Source organism: Cyrtonyx montezumae, unplaced genomic scaffold, assembly GCF_038088225.1.
Source record: "Cyrtonyx montezumae isolate F1298 unplaced genomic scaffold, pur_monq_1.0 scaffold_10, whole genome shotgun sequence".
NCBI classification, from domain to species: Eukaryota; Metazoa; Chordata; class Aves; order Galliformes; family Odontophoridae; genus Cyrtonyx; species Cyrtonyx montezumae.
Genome location: NW_027071826.1, coordinates 8,025,172 through 8,044,111, shown reverse-complemented (window position 1 = coordinate 8,044,111; position 18,940 = coordinate 8,025,172). Strand labels below are relative to the sequence as shown.

Below are 18,940 nucleotides of genomic sequence, written 5' to 3'. Positions count from 1 at the left end.
AATCTACATTGGCTTTCTGGTAAAAGCTTTGCTCTGCTATCAGATTCTGTTATGCTGTACACAGATCCCTGCTTTAGAGACAGAACCATTTCAGGAGCTAGTTTGAAAGCTTTCAGGCTCTCCCAATGATTGCTTTGCTTTTCTTTCATGGCAATTACAGTCCCTTGATTTAATTTAATGGAAACTTTAGTGTTTTAGACCTTGCCCATGTAGCTGAATGCTCATCTCTGGATCTTATTTCCAGTCCTCAGGAGGACAGGTTTTGATGACCTAGTCTGATTACAGCATCTTTGACAGCTTTAAAGGAATTTGCTCGAGGGAAGGCGACAGCTGCTGCTCTGATGAAGGATTTTTCTGAGCAGGCCTCCCAAGAAAGACGTGTCAGGATGAGATGCTGCCTACGCTTTTCATCACAACCAACAGGTACGTCTGAAAAAGGTTTTGTGCTCTTGCCTGCATAGGCCAGTGTGGGTAGAGCCTCTATCGTAAAAACTGCTTCACCTCCTTCTGTCAAAACTCTGTGCTTTCTTCTACATTATATGGAAACCAAGGGTCAGATCATTACTCTCATGCACTGTTTTTTTGGGCAGATACAGTTTAATCACTCTGTAGAACTGTAGGGCTCTGTTCTCAAGCAAGACAAATGAATACAAGCCTTTTTTTATGATTAATAATAAAAATTATTTGGAGTAGCAATGAAGTCTATTAGCAGGTTTTTTGAATGGAATCAGAAAAAAGTACTATGACAGACTTCTTCTTTAGAGCCTGTAGTGCCATTAGTGTTGAAAACAATGCATACAACTTTTCAGATCCTCAGCCATCCCCTTTGTACAGAAAGGAGTTCTGGGCTTCTCTGTGCATGGATCAGGAAAGCTCTTTGTGTCCTTCACAGGAACTATTCTCCATTCTGCTTATATAAAGCGCTTGGATTGAATGGGAGTGATCTGATTGTTTTGCACTAAATTTTTTTGACAAGTATCTCAAATTGTAAAATGTTATGTATAAATCCTGGAGCAGATTCTCTGCTTATTTGGAGATAAATATTTGGTTGTTCCTTTTGGGTGTGCACACTCATGGGGCCAGAGATGCTACTGTATGGCCTATTGGGCAGAACCCAGTTTAGGGAATTCATCCCCAAGGCATCACCAGCCTTAGCTTTGTGGAAAGAAACTATCCTGAAAGCAGATGGTTTGAAGGGATGTGACTGCTTAGCAAAGTACATTCTGCTCTCCATGGCCAGCCTGTCTCCTCTATTACATGCTGCCCAAAATCCAGCTTTGGGCTGACAAGTTACGATGACTAAAACCACCACTACCATGTAACCACGTTCCCCTTCTCTTTCATTCCATATCTTGCTAATTTAAGTTGCACATCCCTATAAAAACAGGAAGCAGTGCTGTTTCTGTGTCTTGCAATCTTCAATTTTGACTTGAACAAAAAGGAGATGAAGGTATCCTTTCTGAGATGACAGTGGGGCCTCCTTCCTAAGAGTGAATTTGAAAAAATCCTCTTCTCTTTTTATCACAGAGGTGCTTTCGGTAGGTGCTTTCACTGAGAGAAACATTTTGCATCCACGAAAAACTTGCAGGCTTCAAGAAAGCTTGTCTTTCTCAATACGGCCACTTGTCTGAGCCAGCATCTGGTTTGCCCTCCACTGTTTAGTAGCAGCCAAGTCTTCAACACTTGCTGCCACCATGGGATTGTTTAGTCTGGAGAAGAGGATGCACAGAGGAGAGCCTGTCTTTCTAAAATACCCTTAAAGGTGGTTGTGGTGGGGTTGGGTTTGGCTTCTTATCCCAAGTAACAAGAGAATGAGAGGTAATGGCCTTAAGATGTTCCAGGGGAATTCAGACTGGATAGTAGGAAGAATTTCTTCACAGAAGGAGAGGTAATGCACTGGCACAAGCTGACCAGGTAGGTGGTGGAGTCAGTGTCCCTGGAGGTGTTCAAGAAACATAGCAATGAGGCACAGAGGGACATGGTCAGTAGGCATGTTGGAGATGGAATAAGGCTGGACTGGATGATTTTAGTAGTCTTTTCAAGACTTAATGAAGTCTATGATTCTATGACAATTACCAGGTAAAGTCGCTCAGCACAGCTCCATTGAGTCCAGGCCAGAGGAGCAGATGAGGAGTAGGTAGGCTCTGGGAATAAGAAATGAGAACTGGGTATCTTTGTGCAGAGACTGATGGATATGAGGAAAAATTGAAGAGAGAAGGAAGTGTGAAGTAGACAGATACTTTCTTCACTCATGTACTGCAAGCAGAGTGTAGTATTCAGAAGACTATACTGTGTGTCAGTGCATTGTGAGTGTCAAAATGCTAGAAATTCACCAGTTCTAATAAGCTAGTGACAGCAGAAAAGCCAGTGGTAATGTGACAGATGAAATTACTTGGCTGTTCAGCAGAAGCCAGTAAAGCTATATAGCTGAAGAAAGCAGAGTGCCAAACTTGTAGTCAGACTGTGCACCTCAAACTAATGTGACTTCAACCAAAGGAAAATAGAAATTATTTCTCTAGTCAGACAATAAACTTGATATCTGCATTTGGAGATCAATAGTTCTTTGCCCCAGCCTTTGTGTTTCTTATTACTTCACTTAAACAAAGAGTAAATGCTAACAAATTTCCATTTGCTGAAGTATTTTCATAGGGAGGTAATTAGAAAGATAGCTGAAGAATCTGAACAGATAGGTTTTTCTTACTCTATCAGTCTAATACTTGTTAGTAGCAGAGATTGAGTCCCTCCTGGGTTTCAGATGCAGAACTCTTCATTGCAATCATGAGCACCTCATGCAGTGGGGCAGGATCAGATCTTTTTCTTTGCTATACAGATAATGTTTTGGGGCAAATATATCATTTAAACAGAGGAAAACTTTTATGTAATGAAGTTTTATAGCATCCCATGCTAATAACATTTGGTTTGGACCATCAAAAAATGTCCACCATGGAAACTGACACAATTTCTTAGCTCTAGAAATATCTCTGCAGCAAGAGACAGAGTTTGCAAAATCAGGAGTGTCAGGAAGAGACATTTCTATCCTATAGCCTGAGGACTGCTGAGCTGAAGTCACAAAAGCAGAAGAGGTCTTTTTCTGGTAAAGAGTGACATCATTTCTGCATCATCTTTACTTTAGAGATGGAATGATTCCTTTGGCTCAGTGTCATCCAAAAGGGATGTCATTTTATCCAGCTCTGCAATAGACAGACAGAAACACTAGCCCTAGGTAGAGAGCATAAGAGCATTCCAGTCTCGATATTTGTACCTGGAGATGTTTGCTGCAGCAGGTGTAATGCATAAAAGCAAGAATGCAAGGCACTGAAGAGGATTTTCTTGAGTCAGAGAATAGCCATGTAACCAAAATCATGACAGAAGAAGACCTCAGTTTCAATATTTCTCTCTTCAGACACTATTAATTCACAAACTCCATAGCTATACTGTGAAGTTTATTCCTCACTTTTGCATTTGCCTAGCTTTAACAGAAAAGTCATTGTTATTTCCACTCTTTCATTGACAAGACTGATTGAAAGGCATTGTACAGTTGGGATTATGAAAAACACTCTGATGAAAGCTCTGCATTGAAATTTAAAAAAAAAAAAGTTAAAAAGATGATTTGTTGAAAAAGATCTGATTCTCATAAACATACTAATTTCCAAGTCCTAGACCAAATTCCTGATAAGAATGAAGCAGAGAGAAGGAATAATGTAGAGAAAGGTCTGTACCTATTATAAGGCAGCTGGTAACAGGCTGGTAAGAAGGGGCATCCCATTTATGGATCTGATCCAGACCTGTCAGAGATCAGGGCTGGATCCAGTTCTATGCTCTCCAGTATGTCCTGTTCTCAGCCACCTCATGTGAGGTGCCAACTCTGTCCTGACATGAACAGGTTTCTTGGACACTGCTGCCAACATGCTGAACAATGCTCTGCTTGGACCAAAAATTTTCCCGTGCTTAGCTTCCTTGCTCCAACTTAAATAGAGATGCAATTGAATATAAGTTTGAGAAACATTTGCCCAGATTTGGAAAATTGTACCAATTACTCTTTGTTCTAAGTACTTGTTTTACTCTGGAAACACTACCCTACAGGGCATGGAGATGAGGAGGCAGTCTTACACCCTGATCACAAGGAATTAAATGCAGAACAAATATCAGCTTTAATGGACTTTAATATACTTAACGTTAGCGTAAAGTGACTGCCAACAACAGCAGGATATGCTATTTGCTTTTTATGTTGTTCATCATTTGGTGTCAGTGTCCAAGCTTTTTCTGTGCATATTTTAATCATTTAGGCTTTTCTCATGCTTCAATCTCTTCTTCCCTCCATTTTTCTGTTCTCCTTTCATGTCACTAATCTAATCTAATCCCCCTCCAAGGTGACACTGCAAATGGAGCTAAAGAGCATTTATGTCAGGGCTTTCAAATCACCTTATGCAGCAGTGCCTGCATCTAGATGCTTTGCAACTCCCCTGGCTTCTCCCTCCCCACTGCCCTAAGTCCCACTTGCTGCCCTTCTCAAGACCAGTCTGGCATTAACAGCATCAAGGTTTCTAAAATCCATTCAGGACAGACCATGGCCTGCAGCGGTCAACAGGAGCCTTTTGATATCACTGGGATTTTGATAAGACTGCTAATCCTCATTTTAGGCTATATACTGCTGTTATCCTACCCTGATTTCTCCTCTGGCCAAAACTCAATTGGGGGAATGAGGAATCATTACAGAAAGCCCCTATCAACACAACAGAGAGCACAAAGGGATTGCGGCTTAAATAAAGCTCCTGAAGATAATTCAGCTTTTGCTGCTTCTGGGGGTTTTGCTTTTCATGCCTTTTGCCTCCGTTTTTATTTTACACTAGCTCAGCCATCTACCTGCTGGCTGCAGGTTCATCCTCCTCACCCATCACCTGGCTGATTGCAGCATGGCTGCTGCAAGGAGAACTCAATTCCAATCCTTTCTGTTGCTAAAATACGATAACATTCAGTTAAAAGCTGACTCAGAATGACCTCACCCACTTCAGCCCTCTCTGTCTCCCACATTCACCATCAGCAGGACTGAGTGGTGTGGAAAACAGGGAGCCAACAGCAGGTATTAGCATTTGGTTACTTGGTAACTGTTATTCAATCAATACATGCTTTACATTGTAGATCCCAGTGGCAGGATGAACAGAAAGAAGGGGAAAACCTCAAGTGGAATAAACCTAATGATTTATGGGATCTTTCCAAAGTAAAAACGCATGTTGAATCACAAATAGTAGCTTGGCTGTAATCTCAGGAGTCTAATTATGGAATGGATGTGGAATCGTTCTGTAATTATTTAGAAAGTTTGTTTCAGCAGCACAGAAATTCCCACTCTGTTTACTATATATCATCACAAAGTACACTGTGGCTGCTGTAAAATCTACCTGGAAGGACACATGAATAACAGAGGCAATTTTAGGAAATGGAAACAGATCTGTGCCTTTTGCAAGTCATTGGATTCATGCCAGGGATTAATTGAGACCAGGTTCTTCAATAGAGTTAAATCATTTCTAGCCAGTCCCAACAGAACAGAAATCTAACTGCCCTGCAGTGGGGAACCTTTTCACAGTGCGAACTCTCACTATGCATTTTGCTGGGTGCTAGTGTCTTTGCCTTAAAGAAGAGTTCAGTTCAAAACCAGTATAAGCCCCTGCACTTTGGGGATTTGGAATAGATGCCACAGCTCCAGGAAGATAATCGTCACTCAGAAGTATCTGCTACACTTAGAAATACAGCCAGAATTCTGCCTTCAGAAGTAAATACAAAACTACAATACTATTGGACTATAGCAAAATGTAAACTGATTGCTTTCAGTGAAGCTGGCTACACACACACTGTAAGACCATCTGCCTATTCATTGTTCTGTTTCCATTATGCTTCATTTTTCAAATCCTTCAAAAATGACCCATTTTGGAGTGACCATCGGAAGAGAGATTAACAAGACCCTTCTGTCATTGAACACACATGGAAATGTACATGCCCAAGGGCTGATTTTTGTCTTGAGATAGGGATTTATGCAGTGCTTTCTTCCCTGGAAGGTCTGAGGATAGAAAAAGTGCTGTATGACACCTCATGGGTGTTCCTCACATTTCAGCAGTAAATCCACTTCTCCAGAGGCAGAAAAAGGAAGAAGGAACACGGCTAATGATGCTCTGTGGGGCAATTCACCTTTTTATTTCCTGAAGTATTCCCTGGCTGATGGAAAATCACTCTTGGCAAACACAAAACTTACCTTGCTGCCAAAAGGCGCGTCTCTAAATTATTAATCAAGAGCACACCGAACCACGAAAGGTGGAATACTGAACAAAGGCTCAATTGACACTCTGGAAGTTGAAGAAGATATGGAAGTCTCCCTTCTAATTTATTTATTCCTTTTCTCTTCTGTTATCCTGATATGCTGCTTCCAGTTACCTCTGCACCCTGCATTGTATGGTATTACGTGATTTTGTTTTCAGATTGTTGGAGATAAAGTTACTTCATTATTAATATATATGCACCATGCATATCCATAAATATTGAATATATACTTGTGCGTATAAACCTCCTGGAAGTGTTAATAGTTAAGATAAACTAAGTCCATTATCAAAATGAGTGACTATTTCTATGACCCTATTTGCAATAAAACCAGATTCAGTGATATGAGAAAATTGCTAGGTTTCAAAATAATTGAACCAGGCCATACGAATCCCCACAAAGGCATCATTTACAAAGTACTTTGCTTGTCTAAAATATTTATTCCTGCAGAAGGAAATGGAAAAAGAATTCATATGGTTACACAGCTATGCTCTGAGCGTAAAATTGTTTTATCATGTTATGTTTATTTCCTAGATATCTTCCATTGGAGTATTGCGTGAAAATACCGGCTGTGCAGTTAGTTCCTTTGTGTGGACTGTTCATATTTATTCACTGGAAAGTCAATCATGTTTTGTTCAGGCTTGTTTTGTTTTTCTGCTGAGCAAACACTTAAGCAACCCTTTTCTTGTAAAAACTCATTTGCATGTACAATGTAAGCCATTCAAAGTCGGCACTGCATAGATATTTGACATGTCTTTGCTTTCTCTCCTCTGTAATACAGAAGTAGTGGAGTTTGTCCTCAGAAGAGGTGATTTACTGATTAAGACTGAAGTGTATTGGTCATGCTTAAGGACACTCAGTAGTCTCAGATATTTTTAGTTTGTCTCACATTAAAAGCCTGGATAGTTTTTTTACTATTAAATGGTCACAGAGAAATGCTTTCATGCAATCTACAGACAAAGAATTACTCCCAGCAATTATCCACTGAATAAATCTGAATAATGAATACATTTACAAAAGTCACTATCTATTTGTGAACAATTAGCAGAAAGAAATAGAGGTGACACTCATCAGCTAAATAATTCATTTATGAATTCTTTGTCCAACTTCAGTTCTGACATATTTTGCATGAAATGACATCAAAGCTTCAAAGCTAGAGGAAATTCTTTCAGCTTAAAGCAGTAATTATTTCAATATTGTAGCTATTATTTATTACCATTGATTTCAGAAACTAGCAAAGTTATTTTCGTTGAATTCTTCACTTTGTGCATTAAACTGTTTTATTCCTAATGTATATCCAATTCTAGGTTGTTAAACTGCAATCAAAAGCACTTAGTAGGAATGGATCTGTCCCTATTATGAGATTTGAACTCCTGACATCTTTATCCACTGGAACTCGAGTGCCCAGGTAACTACAAATTATTCAAGCATTTACAACCATTACTATCAATATAATTAACACATTGTGGAAAAAGAAGTGAGAACTGTACTATTAAATTATAATGTCTAACATTTAGATAGCAGTCTTTTATGAAAACATTTACAAGATGCCTTATTGTGTTTCAATTAAATGAGCAGAAAATTTGTTTACATTTAAGGGAAATGTCTGGAACTGAAGAGATTTCTGGAGCTGAAAAAACATCCACTGCTTGAAAACAATTGGGAAAAAAAAACAAAAACAAACAAAACAAAAAAACAGCATTTCTTCTGGGGGTCTTCAAGAGAATCTCAAAAAATATATATCAGATCAATTATTTTAAAAAATACGAGCTCATTTCGAACAAAATCAGATTTGATAGGAAAGGCAGGAATAGGGTTTGTCATTCAGGTCTATAAAAGCTTCTGAGCTCATTTCCACTCTCTGCAGATAAGACTACAAAAACTTTTCATGTGCCTTGATGGATGACACTAGTAAATATGAACAAGACAATTTGTGTAGAGAAATTGCTGAGTGAAAGGAAAGCCAGGCTTTGACTTCCCTTTTCATACCTCTGCCCATTTTTATGGTCACAGTACGCACATAAGTTCTTTTTATTAATTAGTAGCAAGTGATTACAACAGTGGGAATAAGGAAGAGCCAGGGAAGCTAGGTACCGTGGTTTAAAATGTTTTGTCACCTTTATGTCTGGGATCTACTCTCAGCAAATTTTGAAGAAAAGGTTTTCCCTACTGAAAGCTCAGCTTAGGTATCTCAAAAATAACTGCTGTGAAACACTTGCAGGACACTCCAGAGAGGTGATTTCGAGATCATTTTTCAAGCCCTGCGGCTGTGAGACAGTTACAGCATGAGGAAAAGCCCTCCAACACCCCAATGTACAGGACAGAGAAGGTAAGGTGATTCTCACCAGGTGGCTTGTAGATACGGTGCATTCAGTGAGGTGCCACAGGTCAGCAAAATGTGTCCATCTCCATGCTGACACGGTTTTCCCTCCTGGTAAGTGCAATGTTTGAGGACAGCATCTCTTACAATCACTTATGGCTTATGGAGAGACTGGTCCCTAGTGCTAATATAAGCTGCTTGCAACCCTTGTGCCTACAGGGTGGTGTAAAACAATGGCCTGTTCTGAGCATGCACTGGCATAGCAGATTAAAACACTTGGGTCTTTCCTCCCACTCTGCAGCAAAATTTCCCCTTATGAAAGGAGAAATGCCAGGTTTATTCCATGGGAGATTCCATCCAACCTGGAAAATAACACAAAACTGTAGTTCTTTTGACATTTCACAGCAAATAAATAGCTCCAGGAAAAGAAAAACAAAAAAAGTTCAAGGTTGTGCTTGTAGAGATAGTAAACAACCATATTTCATCAGACATGGCAGGTAATTCTAGCCGGAAATTGTATATTTAATGATGGTCAGCCTTCGGCATTTGACAACAGGCTGTTGAAGCCTGTTGAATGGTAAATCACCTCTCTTCACTATCAATAATCCTATTATAATATCTGCAGAAATGTCTAAAGTTAAAATTTCATTTTATTACTATAATAATGGATCTAATTTGTAAAAAATATGAAATGAGGCCATAACTGTACTGAAGGAAGATATATGCAAACCCACTATATTTACTTCCTGATGGCTTTTGGCCACATATTTTTGAGCAGGAGAAGGATTAAAAGAAATGCCGCTTGCAAGATTTCTGAGATTGAGTATGGCTTCTAGAAAGGGGACCGACACGATCATGGAAAGGGAGTAATCTCCACAAAAAGAACAGCTCTGACTTTATGTTTATGCATATGGATCCGTAGGTGTTTTTCAGTGATTTACTTCATTCAACCCTTTCCAATTACCAGGGAAGCCCAGCTTTCCAGCTGCACATTTGCTATTATCTCTATATACTATTTTTGGCTGCTGAGTACATTTCAAGCCACGTCATCCTCCCCAAGCCAACACTGGAGTGAAGGGCAGAAACTCCTCTCTCCACTCCTCTGTCATCTGTCGCAGCTCCCATCCCTTGGTGGCACTGCCTACTTAGCCCTCACTGCAGAGGGATCTCCAGGAGCTTCTCCCTGATCCTCTCAATTTCCTTGAGTAAGTTCCTTTCCAACTAGAGCTTCATGCAAGAGGCTTCATGTTAGCATCCAGAGTACATGTCCCCAGTATGCCCAGCCCCATCTTCTGATCCCAGTGCAGAGCAGCTGCCGGTAAGTAATTGCTTGATGGGTGACAAGAGATCCAATGCCCATAGCTTTTCACAGGTGGGTTGTTTATAATGGCATACATTTTCTAACCTAACAGTTTGGCAGGCTTCCAATTCTTGTCATCGCATGTTGACACTGGATTGCTATCTAAGGGGCAAATGCATAATATTTTTTCTGACACTGTGTAGCTTTGAATTCCACAGGTTGTTAAAGCCTAGTAAATACCATTAATGCCACTTCTTCTTCTTTTAAAATTTTCGTTGGCTTGGTGCTACCCAGCTATCTATCTGTTTAACCTTTATTCTGAGGTGACATTGCTGTGAGCTATTTGACAAATCTCATATGGAAAAAGGTGCCATGTGGAGTTATGAATCTCTTCAAATATAAGGTTTCCTTGTCTGTGCCACAGGAGGACACCTCCCAGCAAGAGCTGTGACCACTGCTGGGCATCTTGTGCTGCATCTCCCTGAAACTGTTCCCTTTTTCAACAAAGTCATTACATATTCATTATGCTAGCAAGCATGTGTGTATGTGTGTGTAAGACTACAGCAGAGTGATCAGGGCACTCACCTGATAGACGAGAGACCCTGTTCCCAGTGACTGCTCCAATGAATATTTAAGTATTTCATATTAAGTATTCATTGGAGCAAGGATTAGAGCAGACCTCTTCAACCACCAAGGGAGCACCCAAACACCAGGCTGCTAAGTCACTTTTTCTTTCTTTCTTTCTCCCAATGAATATTTAATTATTCCAGGCCAAACAAGATGGCTTCAGTGGCAGAAACTGAGATTCCCTGCTATGCATATCATAGGTCTGATTATTAGGGTGTACATATAGAAGATGTGGGTTTGTATTCCCCTGGATTTAGAAGCTGAATCCAGATCTCCTGAACTCAGCATGCGTCTTCCAGCTTCTAAACTAGACAAAAAACACTGACCTTCACCGTTCTGCCCATGAACATGAGACAGAGAAGATACGGATGCTTATGTAACCCTAAGTTTAGAGAAAAACGTCCTCACCAGAGGTATGTCATGCCAAAAATCTAGCTTATTAATCCCTTAAAAGAAAGTAACAGTGCTGAAAAAGTTCCTCACACCATGGCAGTTTCTGCTGTATGTCTTACATGCCTTCCCATTTGGTGGGCCTGCAACTGTGAATCCTATTTTAAAACATACAATTGTCCTGTGAACTATGTAGGAAGCATAATGTAGGAAGCATAAGTATTCACCAGAAAGCCATTCTGGTAGGCTTGATCTGCCCAGAAATGTCACCCCTAAATTCCTCTCTGGATCCATCCCATAGTGGCATCTCTTCCAAGGCCAATGTAAACAGCATGTGTTCAGTCATGGGAATATCCAGGGTGCAATGAATTAGTGAAAAACCTTTAGGTTTTCCCAAGTAGAAAAAAAAGACAAATGAGGATAGAGAGGACCTGGGTCAGCGCATAGCAGAAACAAACAAAACATCTAGGAAATAATATTCTTTACAGAGTGGAAGAAAGGAAATGAAGAGGTGTAGATGAAGGTGCGTAGAGAAAAGGTATGGGGATTTAAAAATAAAACATGTAGAATCTCAACCATCCACTTCTTTGAAAAGTAGGAGAATTACCATCTGCTGCTCCACTTTCTGTTAACAATGGAAGTAACTGACCAGATATGCTTTAGATTTATTTTGTAGTTTGACATTAGGAACATTCCAGCACAGAAGAGAGATTTATTATTTTTATTTCAGCTCTGTTTTTTGTCATTTGGCAGAATCCACAGCAATCTGATTTCATTATCAAAGACTGAGTGTAGCTTCCAAGCAAAAAATAGAACAGCAACACAGCTGTGATATTGAAATGCAAACAATTACCTTCTCACACCCGATGGGATAGCGTCCAAACATAAGATTACTGAATAGTTACAGTTGTTGAAATGGCAACACTGCATCCAAAACAGAGCTGCTTAGCTCAGAAGAGTACTTCAAAGATGCTTGCAATGACGTAAATCATGTATTTTATATCACATTTCTGTTCTTCTGCCCTAGTCTGTTGAACAGCCGCCTCCAATAACATCAAAAGCATAGAGAAATCCTTCCTGAACACTTTTCAGCCTGTTACTTTAAACAAACTTTTCCCTGAGAAGACAGCTTTAGAGTACTGAGGAATTCTCTGAGGAATGAAGGAATATCCATATTGCCCTATTATAAGTATTACAGTGATCTGAGTATATACGTCAGATCAGATGTGTTTTGTATCATGCTCTTTGAGGGACATGGTTGAAATACAGGCACAAAAAGTTTCACCCAGATTCATTACTCCAGCTTGAAAGCCTTGTTTTGTGTCTTGCTCAACTCTTTAGACAGATGACAGTAGCTGTCCTCCTTCAATACTGAGGAAAAGGCCACCTGTGGACCATGCTTTGGTGGAGAAGCGGAAAGCAGAAAGAAGGGTTCGATTTCGAGAGCCAGAAGAAGTGATTGAACATGGTATGTTCTAATTATTAGGACTTCTGCTGTGACCTGCCTAGTTCTTAACATTCATCCTTTCTGTCACATCATCCTCCCTCTCTGCTAGTTTTATCTGTTACTTTGAGCTCCACACAGAGCAGAAGACATCTTCTGCAGTGTGCTCCACAGAAGTGCATCTAGTTCATCTGCCTGCATGTCCTGGAGGAGAAAGTTATTCTTGGGCTGTTCTCATGGTGAACTCACGAGCCAGCCCTCACAGTGTGCATTGCAGACCATGGGTTTGGCTGAGTGTCACCCCAGAACAATGCTTTCATTCATAGAAAAGGATCTCAGACCACGTTTAAATATACTCATGTAATTCTGGATATAAGTAGGATGTAATACCATGCAGGGAGATCACCTTCCATGTTTTTGAATAGTTCGTATGCCAAAAGGACAGAAAAGAATTGTTCTGAGCCTAGATGGTCAACTGGGGTTAACACTAGCCAGGACAGAACTGTATTTGCAAATGAGAGTACCCAAGGAACAAAACAGATAACACAGTCTCTGGTCTTTCATTCACAAGCCAAAATAGCAAACTGCAGGTAGATCAACTGAGAAGGACCTTACGCTGAGGTCTAGAACTCATAAGCAAATTAGAATGGTTGCCTTATTCTGGCTTTCACAAACAGACCCAGCTAAGAAAAATTGTGTTTATTGCTAAGAAGCTAAAATTGTAATGTTTTGATACATCAGCCAGCAAAAACACAGGTGACAAAAATTTGTCAACCACCTGTTTGGACTGCTACTCAGCTTCTAAAACAAGGCTTGGCATCCACTTGCTGCGTTTGTATACAGACCTCTTGCCAGCTTAGAAGTACGCTGCATCTGGTATCTTGTAGTGTAGACGTGAAAGCTATTCCTCAATAAGGTTGACACATAGCCTGGACTTTCCTTTCCAAATTGAACTCATGAAATCAGTAAGCCAACTTTAAGTCTTCCAAATCACATTTGACTACTCACAAGGAGGATTTTGATGGGGTATGAGACCCCTTCAACTCTCTGCCAGAGCCTGTGCCCAAAGATAAATGTTTGGCACCCTGCAGCCAGTCCATCTTGAGCTGAAGGACCATCTCCCACTGTCCCTGACATCAGCACAGCTGTTTGAGCCAGAGAGCTGCAAGGACAAAGACTGCCTCTTTTTCACGGAGACCCAACTCATAATTGATATTCTGTGTTACAAATAGCCTATGATTTAGATGGTTTTCCTGTTTGCCCATACAACAATACTCATATAAAGGCTGGTAAGATGAAAGTTGCCAGCACCACTGAAATTTTTCCTTGCTTGGGCCTTTTCATGTTGAACTGCATATAGGTCCCAGTTGCCAAGCAGAGACAGTTGCAAGATACTGGACAATGGTTGTGTCTTACAGCAGGGCTTGTTTTCTAAACTTTACTTTTCTCTCAACCATCTGAGATCTTATTGCCCTTCTATAAATGATGCAGAGTAGAAATAGTTAAGGTGTTTTGTGGTTTATTTTTGTGAGATCTGACTCCTGAACTTCTTGTAGCAGCAAAAATCTCTGCCTGTGAAACCAATTTTCTTTTCCCCCTTACTTTCCGGAAGTGCACCTGCATGTTTGCATAGAGCAGGTTAATCCTTACCTGGCATGAGTGCATTCAGCCAAAAGTGGTGCAAGATTTTGCCCAGTGTCTGTGAGGTAGTGGGCAACTGTGGACACAGCGCCCACTGTGTCTATATCTACAGACAAGAGATGGCCCCCTTTCCAGATATCTAAGAACATTTTTGTTCTGTTTTCTAGTTATTTCCTGCTGTGACTACGTAGTGGGTAAGTCAAATTTCCACATTATAACTTTGAGCCATCCATGGCACTAACCTGAGTTTGCTTTGCAGCTGTGGGAATGCACTCTGTAAATAGATCGTCCACATATGAAGCATTTCATACTGTCAGCAGCTGTTGTTTTTTCTTTCTCAGCACATAAAGCACAAGGTGTTGATGAGGTCTGGTGCAGTATTTTAAACAAGACATCTAGCAAGACAAATAGTGGAAACTAAAATGAAATCCCTGAAGCTATTTTTAATTTAAATATAATTAATATATTTTATGGCAATGAAATAGGTACAGGTTTTTCACAAAGATATGGAGGGAAAGCACCTCAAGCAAAATAGTAGTTCTCCCTGCTGACTTCCTTATGTGAGGAAGAGACGATTCATTTATACATTGGCAGCAGGGTAGAAATAATGAAAATATTTTTTTCTTTTTGTTTGCAAGGATGTTTGAGGCCAGCTAGCTTCAGAGACCCCCAAGGAAATGCATGTACCTGGATGGTATTAAGATGCTGATCATTTCTAGAAGCCTTGGCCAAAAGTCAGCCCCCTCTGTAGGAAGTGCAGTAAGAGGGGAAAGAGTACATACATGCACATACGTACACAAACACAGAGCCATAGTATTGGGAGGCCAAAAGGAAGCAAAAGTTACCACATCCTCTAGCTGTTGCAGTTGCCCAGGAAGAGAGATTGTATGCTCATGCCAACAGTAGCATCAGCTGAGTGAGTTATTGGGCCAGGAAAAGGGGTCTATGTGGAGGAAGGAGCCTGAAGAGACCAAACAACCCTCAGGCAGCAGCAGAAACTTGCAGTCAACAGAGGATGTGAAACAGAATCTCCTGTATGCTGGTCCAATACTTTTCTCATAGACAATTTACTTCTATCTTATGTGTATGGGCTTGCAGCTAGGGCTGAATGTGCTGTTCCAATAAACAATATAACAAATTTAAGTTCTGATTTTCTATTTGTAACTTATAAAGCAGATTTGCACTCAAGCACACTTTTATAGCAGAGTGATGAAGTTATGCTAGCATAGCTCATCACTCTTTTTGGAACTGCTCTTCCATGCTATTTTTCTATATCCCTGGAATAAGCATGTTCCTGTATTAAGAGGATGTAATGAAAAGCCAAGTTTGCATTTTAAGTAGTCCTAAAAATTTGACTTGGAAAGTAACTTTCACAAGAAGGAAAGTCATTTTGAGCACTTAATAGAAAAGGGCTGATGTGAAAAGCTATTGAGTATTGCAGACAAATTTCACCCTTACAAAATACACTCATCAGTCAGGCCCTGTGCTTCAGAAGCTTTGTGTGCTTCACAGTCAGTCAAGGACTGTATCATGTGGCCTGAGAGATTACACAAGGGAAACCTGTCCTTCCAAACTACAAAACTCTGCAAAAGTAGAAAGATATGAGTAACTTCATAAAAGTATAGAATGGCTTGAGTAGGAAGAGGCCTTAAAGATAATCTAGTTCCAACCTCCTGACCTGGTCAAGGTTGCCAACTATTCAAGTAGGCAGGAGATAATTTTGTCCAGATCCCCATCTAACGTGGCCTTGAACACTCCACTGATGGGGCAACCACAGCTTCTCCATGTGACCTGTTCCAGCTCAGCACCAAGACAGATCTCCAGCACACACCATTCATCACCATCTTCATGGCAAAACACCGTCACATAAACCATCCATAGAATAACACCAAGTAATCAAATTCATAAAAATTTAGGACTGTTCATGGATAATTTGCAAATAGAAAGAAAAGCTAAATTCAAATGAGTAAATTATTTGCTGCAAATATTTCACTCAGATCTATTATGGGACATTGATTTGGTTTTCTAGAAGCAATAAAATGACTGCCTATTAACATTTTACCTTCCCCCAATACACTTTTTGATACATTATTATGTGTTTCTTGCTTGGTTTTATGACTTTTACCTTCCTCTCTGTACATCTGAATGACAATTTAATGGACTGCTGTGTATTCCAAGGCTGGTAGAGGAAGCTAATTTAAATATGTTATAGCTAATGCTGGTCCTTTAGCCATAATAATCCACACATTTTTATCTTCTTATTGATTATGTGCATATGGCAGGAAAATAGCTGCACGCTATGGGCTTTTATTCAGGCATGAATTTGGTTTTATACTGCATGTTTAATAATCAAAGTGCTTTATAAAATAATACTAGTGGTACAATGACCACACATTCAAACAGACCTGTCAGATTTGAATCAAACCGGATACACACACATAAGAGCCGAAGCACCTCTAAAGAGCTTTATGAATGTCAGCAAGCTAAATGTAGTCCATATATTTCCACACATGTACTATGCCGGACCTACAGCTCTTTAAGCATCTCTAAATTACATTTTAACAGGCAAGAAAATAGAAGGACGCTGTAAACATTTTAAGAGCAAACACTGAGGATGTTCCAATATGATTAACACATCTCACACTTGGAGAGAGGTTAAGCCTGTCAGAGCTTCCTGAACATACCTCTTGCCTAATAGAGCCTCTTCTCAGTTTTTACTGTAATTAGCAGGGATGCAAAACAAGGCCAAGTAACAAGAGAAAAGAACAGAAATCTAGAACTTCTTTTTATGTAATGCTTGCAAATCTTCCATAATTGGGTGAGATAGCTTAATTTTTTTCCTAGTATTTAACCTAACATTTAGCTTAAAGGCATAAAAAATAATTGCTGGAAGGAAATTTGAGATTATGTATTAGCTATGGTAATCCTTTTCTTATTGTATATAATTAAACCCTAAATGCACCATTACTCACTACCCTGCATCAGAAGTGTGATCCACTATCACTTAACTAATGCTGACAGAAGGCCTCACAGCCAGAGCCCCATGTACCCTGCTATTCCCAGGAAAGGGAGACAAAGGCATCATCAGGGCATCAAATTTGGAAAATGGTTGAGATAACACTAAAATAACGCTGCTTTCTTTTTCCTCCTCACCTGTTTCCAGTGCATGACAGGTCATCACCTGGATTGCCTGTGCTCCTGGGACTATCACTTTGTGTGGTGCTGATCCTGGCTGCAAGTCTCTTCTACACCAGCATGAAGCAAGATACAAAAGTGTTGGAGGAGTTTCAATCGCGACTTGTTATCTTCTTTCTTCAGATAAGACACATTGCTCATAAATGCTGGACTTGGTTTACAAGGTAGTAGCAATGTCCATTATTTGCAGGAAGGCAGCACTGATAACCAATATGGCAGAGGGAACCTCCCAGCCCACTTAGTCCACATGTAAGGAATATGCATCCACTTCAAAGAGCAAGAAAACCTACTCTTTTTGTGTACTTCCCAGCATCTAGTTATTTTTTAAAATATATTTTTTAATATTTCTGAATGATAGTAGTAGCACTAAGAGCTCCCACCAAACTGATGTTCCATCATCCTTAACAGCAAACAAGAATCTGAATTTTGTCCCCCTAAGACATTATAAACTGTATGAGGAGCAGAGGCAAAGAAATTCACTGATCTGTGCATGTAGAAGCACACTGAATAAAAGACTCCTGAGTCTCAGATCAAAGAATTAAGTACTAAACCATTTTTCTCCTCAAGCCTCCTAAGAGCTATTCTGCAAAATATAACATAAGCTGAACTATTGCACAAACACTGCTCTGGTGGCCAAAGGCTTGGCAAGCTGCTATATTTATATACCTGAAATGATTGCTAGTAAAATCTCAGCAAATGGCTTTCTTGTTTCCCTTCATGCATTTTTTCCTCTGTGGGCAAAAGTTGTTTCTTAATGTTTCACTTGACTCCCAGGTGTGAAAAATAACATGAAAAACTCATTTAAATACTAAACAGCACATTTGCCTAACACAATACAGAGCAGCATTGAATCCCAGGTTAATCATCAAATCAGAACTTAATCCTCTAGGTTTGATTCAGTCCATAAACCCGAGATTTATGGTTGTGTTTGTCTTCAGTCAGAGCTTTTGTGTTTATGCCTGCATGTTTAAGGGTATTATAGACTGTTTATGAAGGTGTAGGGTCAAAGCTCTGTTATCTCTGTGTTGTAGCATCATACAGTGCATCTCTCTGGAGGGAACCAAGCGTTTGCAATTTTAGCTGAAGCTCATAAGTTTTCTTCTTAGAATCATAGAATTGCTCAGGTTGGAAAAGCCTTCAAGATTGTCAAGTCCGAACACAGAACAAACAGAAACAGCATGATCCATTTTTCAGACCTTAGATTCTTGTCAAGTAATACTTGATAAATGGGTGAGGGTGACAGCAGAGCCTATAAGAGCTGAAGAAAGAAAGAAAATGGAAAAGATGCCTGCAAGACCTTGGCTTGAACTCCTTTGCCACAGTAACCTACCAAAAAGAAGAAAAGCTTTAATCCAGATTGACTTTTAAGAAACAGAGAAGTCAGTAACTTCTCTGCCTCAGCAACCTTGTCCAGGCAGACCAAGAACTTAAACCAGACAGAAAAAGGAAACCAATTATACAGTCTTTACCTAGAGCAGAGTACACAGCAACCTGACCAATTATGAGAACAAATAAATATCTGTCATCAGTAAGGACTGACTTGAGCAGCTATTCTCATGCTCTGGAGGGCACAGCAATTGCACATGTGGAGCTGCTGGTCTGGGACACAGGGGTCACTTCAGGAGTGTTTGGCTCAGTGGTAACCACTTTGGCTCAGCGTGCAAACCACTCATGCAATCCAGTTCAGAGGGTATATCCCCCGCTCCTTCCCTGCCCT

The 18,940-nt window shown here is 40.0% G+C and overlaps 1 protein-coding gene across 2 annotated transcripts; it reads left to right on the top strand.

The window, feature by feature from the left end:
• Positions 1 to 247: 247 nt before the first annotated feature.
• On the top strand, positions 248 to 18,326 carry CUNH14orf180 (chromosome unknown C14orf180 homolog). 2 transcript variants are annotated; one of them, XM_065749428.1, is made up of 6 exons: positions 248 to 423; positions 7,614 to 7,714; positions 8,528 to 8,635; positions 12,285 to 12,411; positions 14,196 to 14,222; positions 17,192 to 18,326. In XM_065749428.1, the coding sequence occupies exons 3-6, from the start codon at positions 8,618 to 8,620 to the stop codon at positions 17,389 to 17,391; spliced, it is 372 nt and encodes a 123-aa protein (XP_065605500.1). In that variant the 5' UTR covers positions 248 to 423; positions 7,614 to 7,714; positions 8,528 to 8,617; the 3' UTR covers positions 17,392 to 18,326. The 2 variants fall into 2 exon arrangements, with proteins under 2 accessions (XP_065605500.1, XP_065605491.1); XM_065749419.1 differs by lacking the exons at positions 248 to 423; positions 7,614 to 7,714; positions 8,528 to 8,635 and adding an exon at positions 9,744 to 9,944.
• Positions 18,327 to 18,940: the final 614 nt, after the last annotated feature.

Excerpts from the sequence above, each read along its gene's own strand:
- CUNH14orf180 (XM_065749419.1), top strand. The coding sequence starts at position 9,891 with ATGTCCCCAGTATGCCCAGCCCCATCTTCTGATCCCAGTGCAGAGCAG. Across the intron at positions 12,412-14,195 it reads AGAAGAAGTGATTGAACATG|TTATTTCCTGCTGTGACTAC; the intron begins GTATGTTCTAAT and ends TCTGTTTTCTAG. Across the intron at positions 14,223-17,191 it reads CTGCTGTGACTACGTAGTGG|TGCATGACAGGTCATCACCT; the intron begins GTAAGTCAAATT and ends ACCTGTTTCCAG.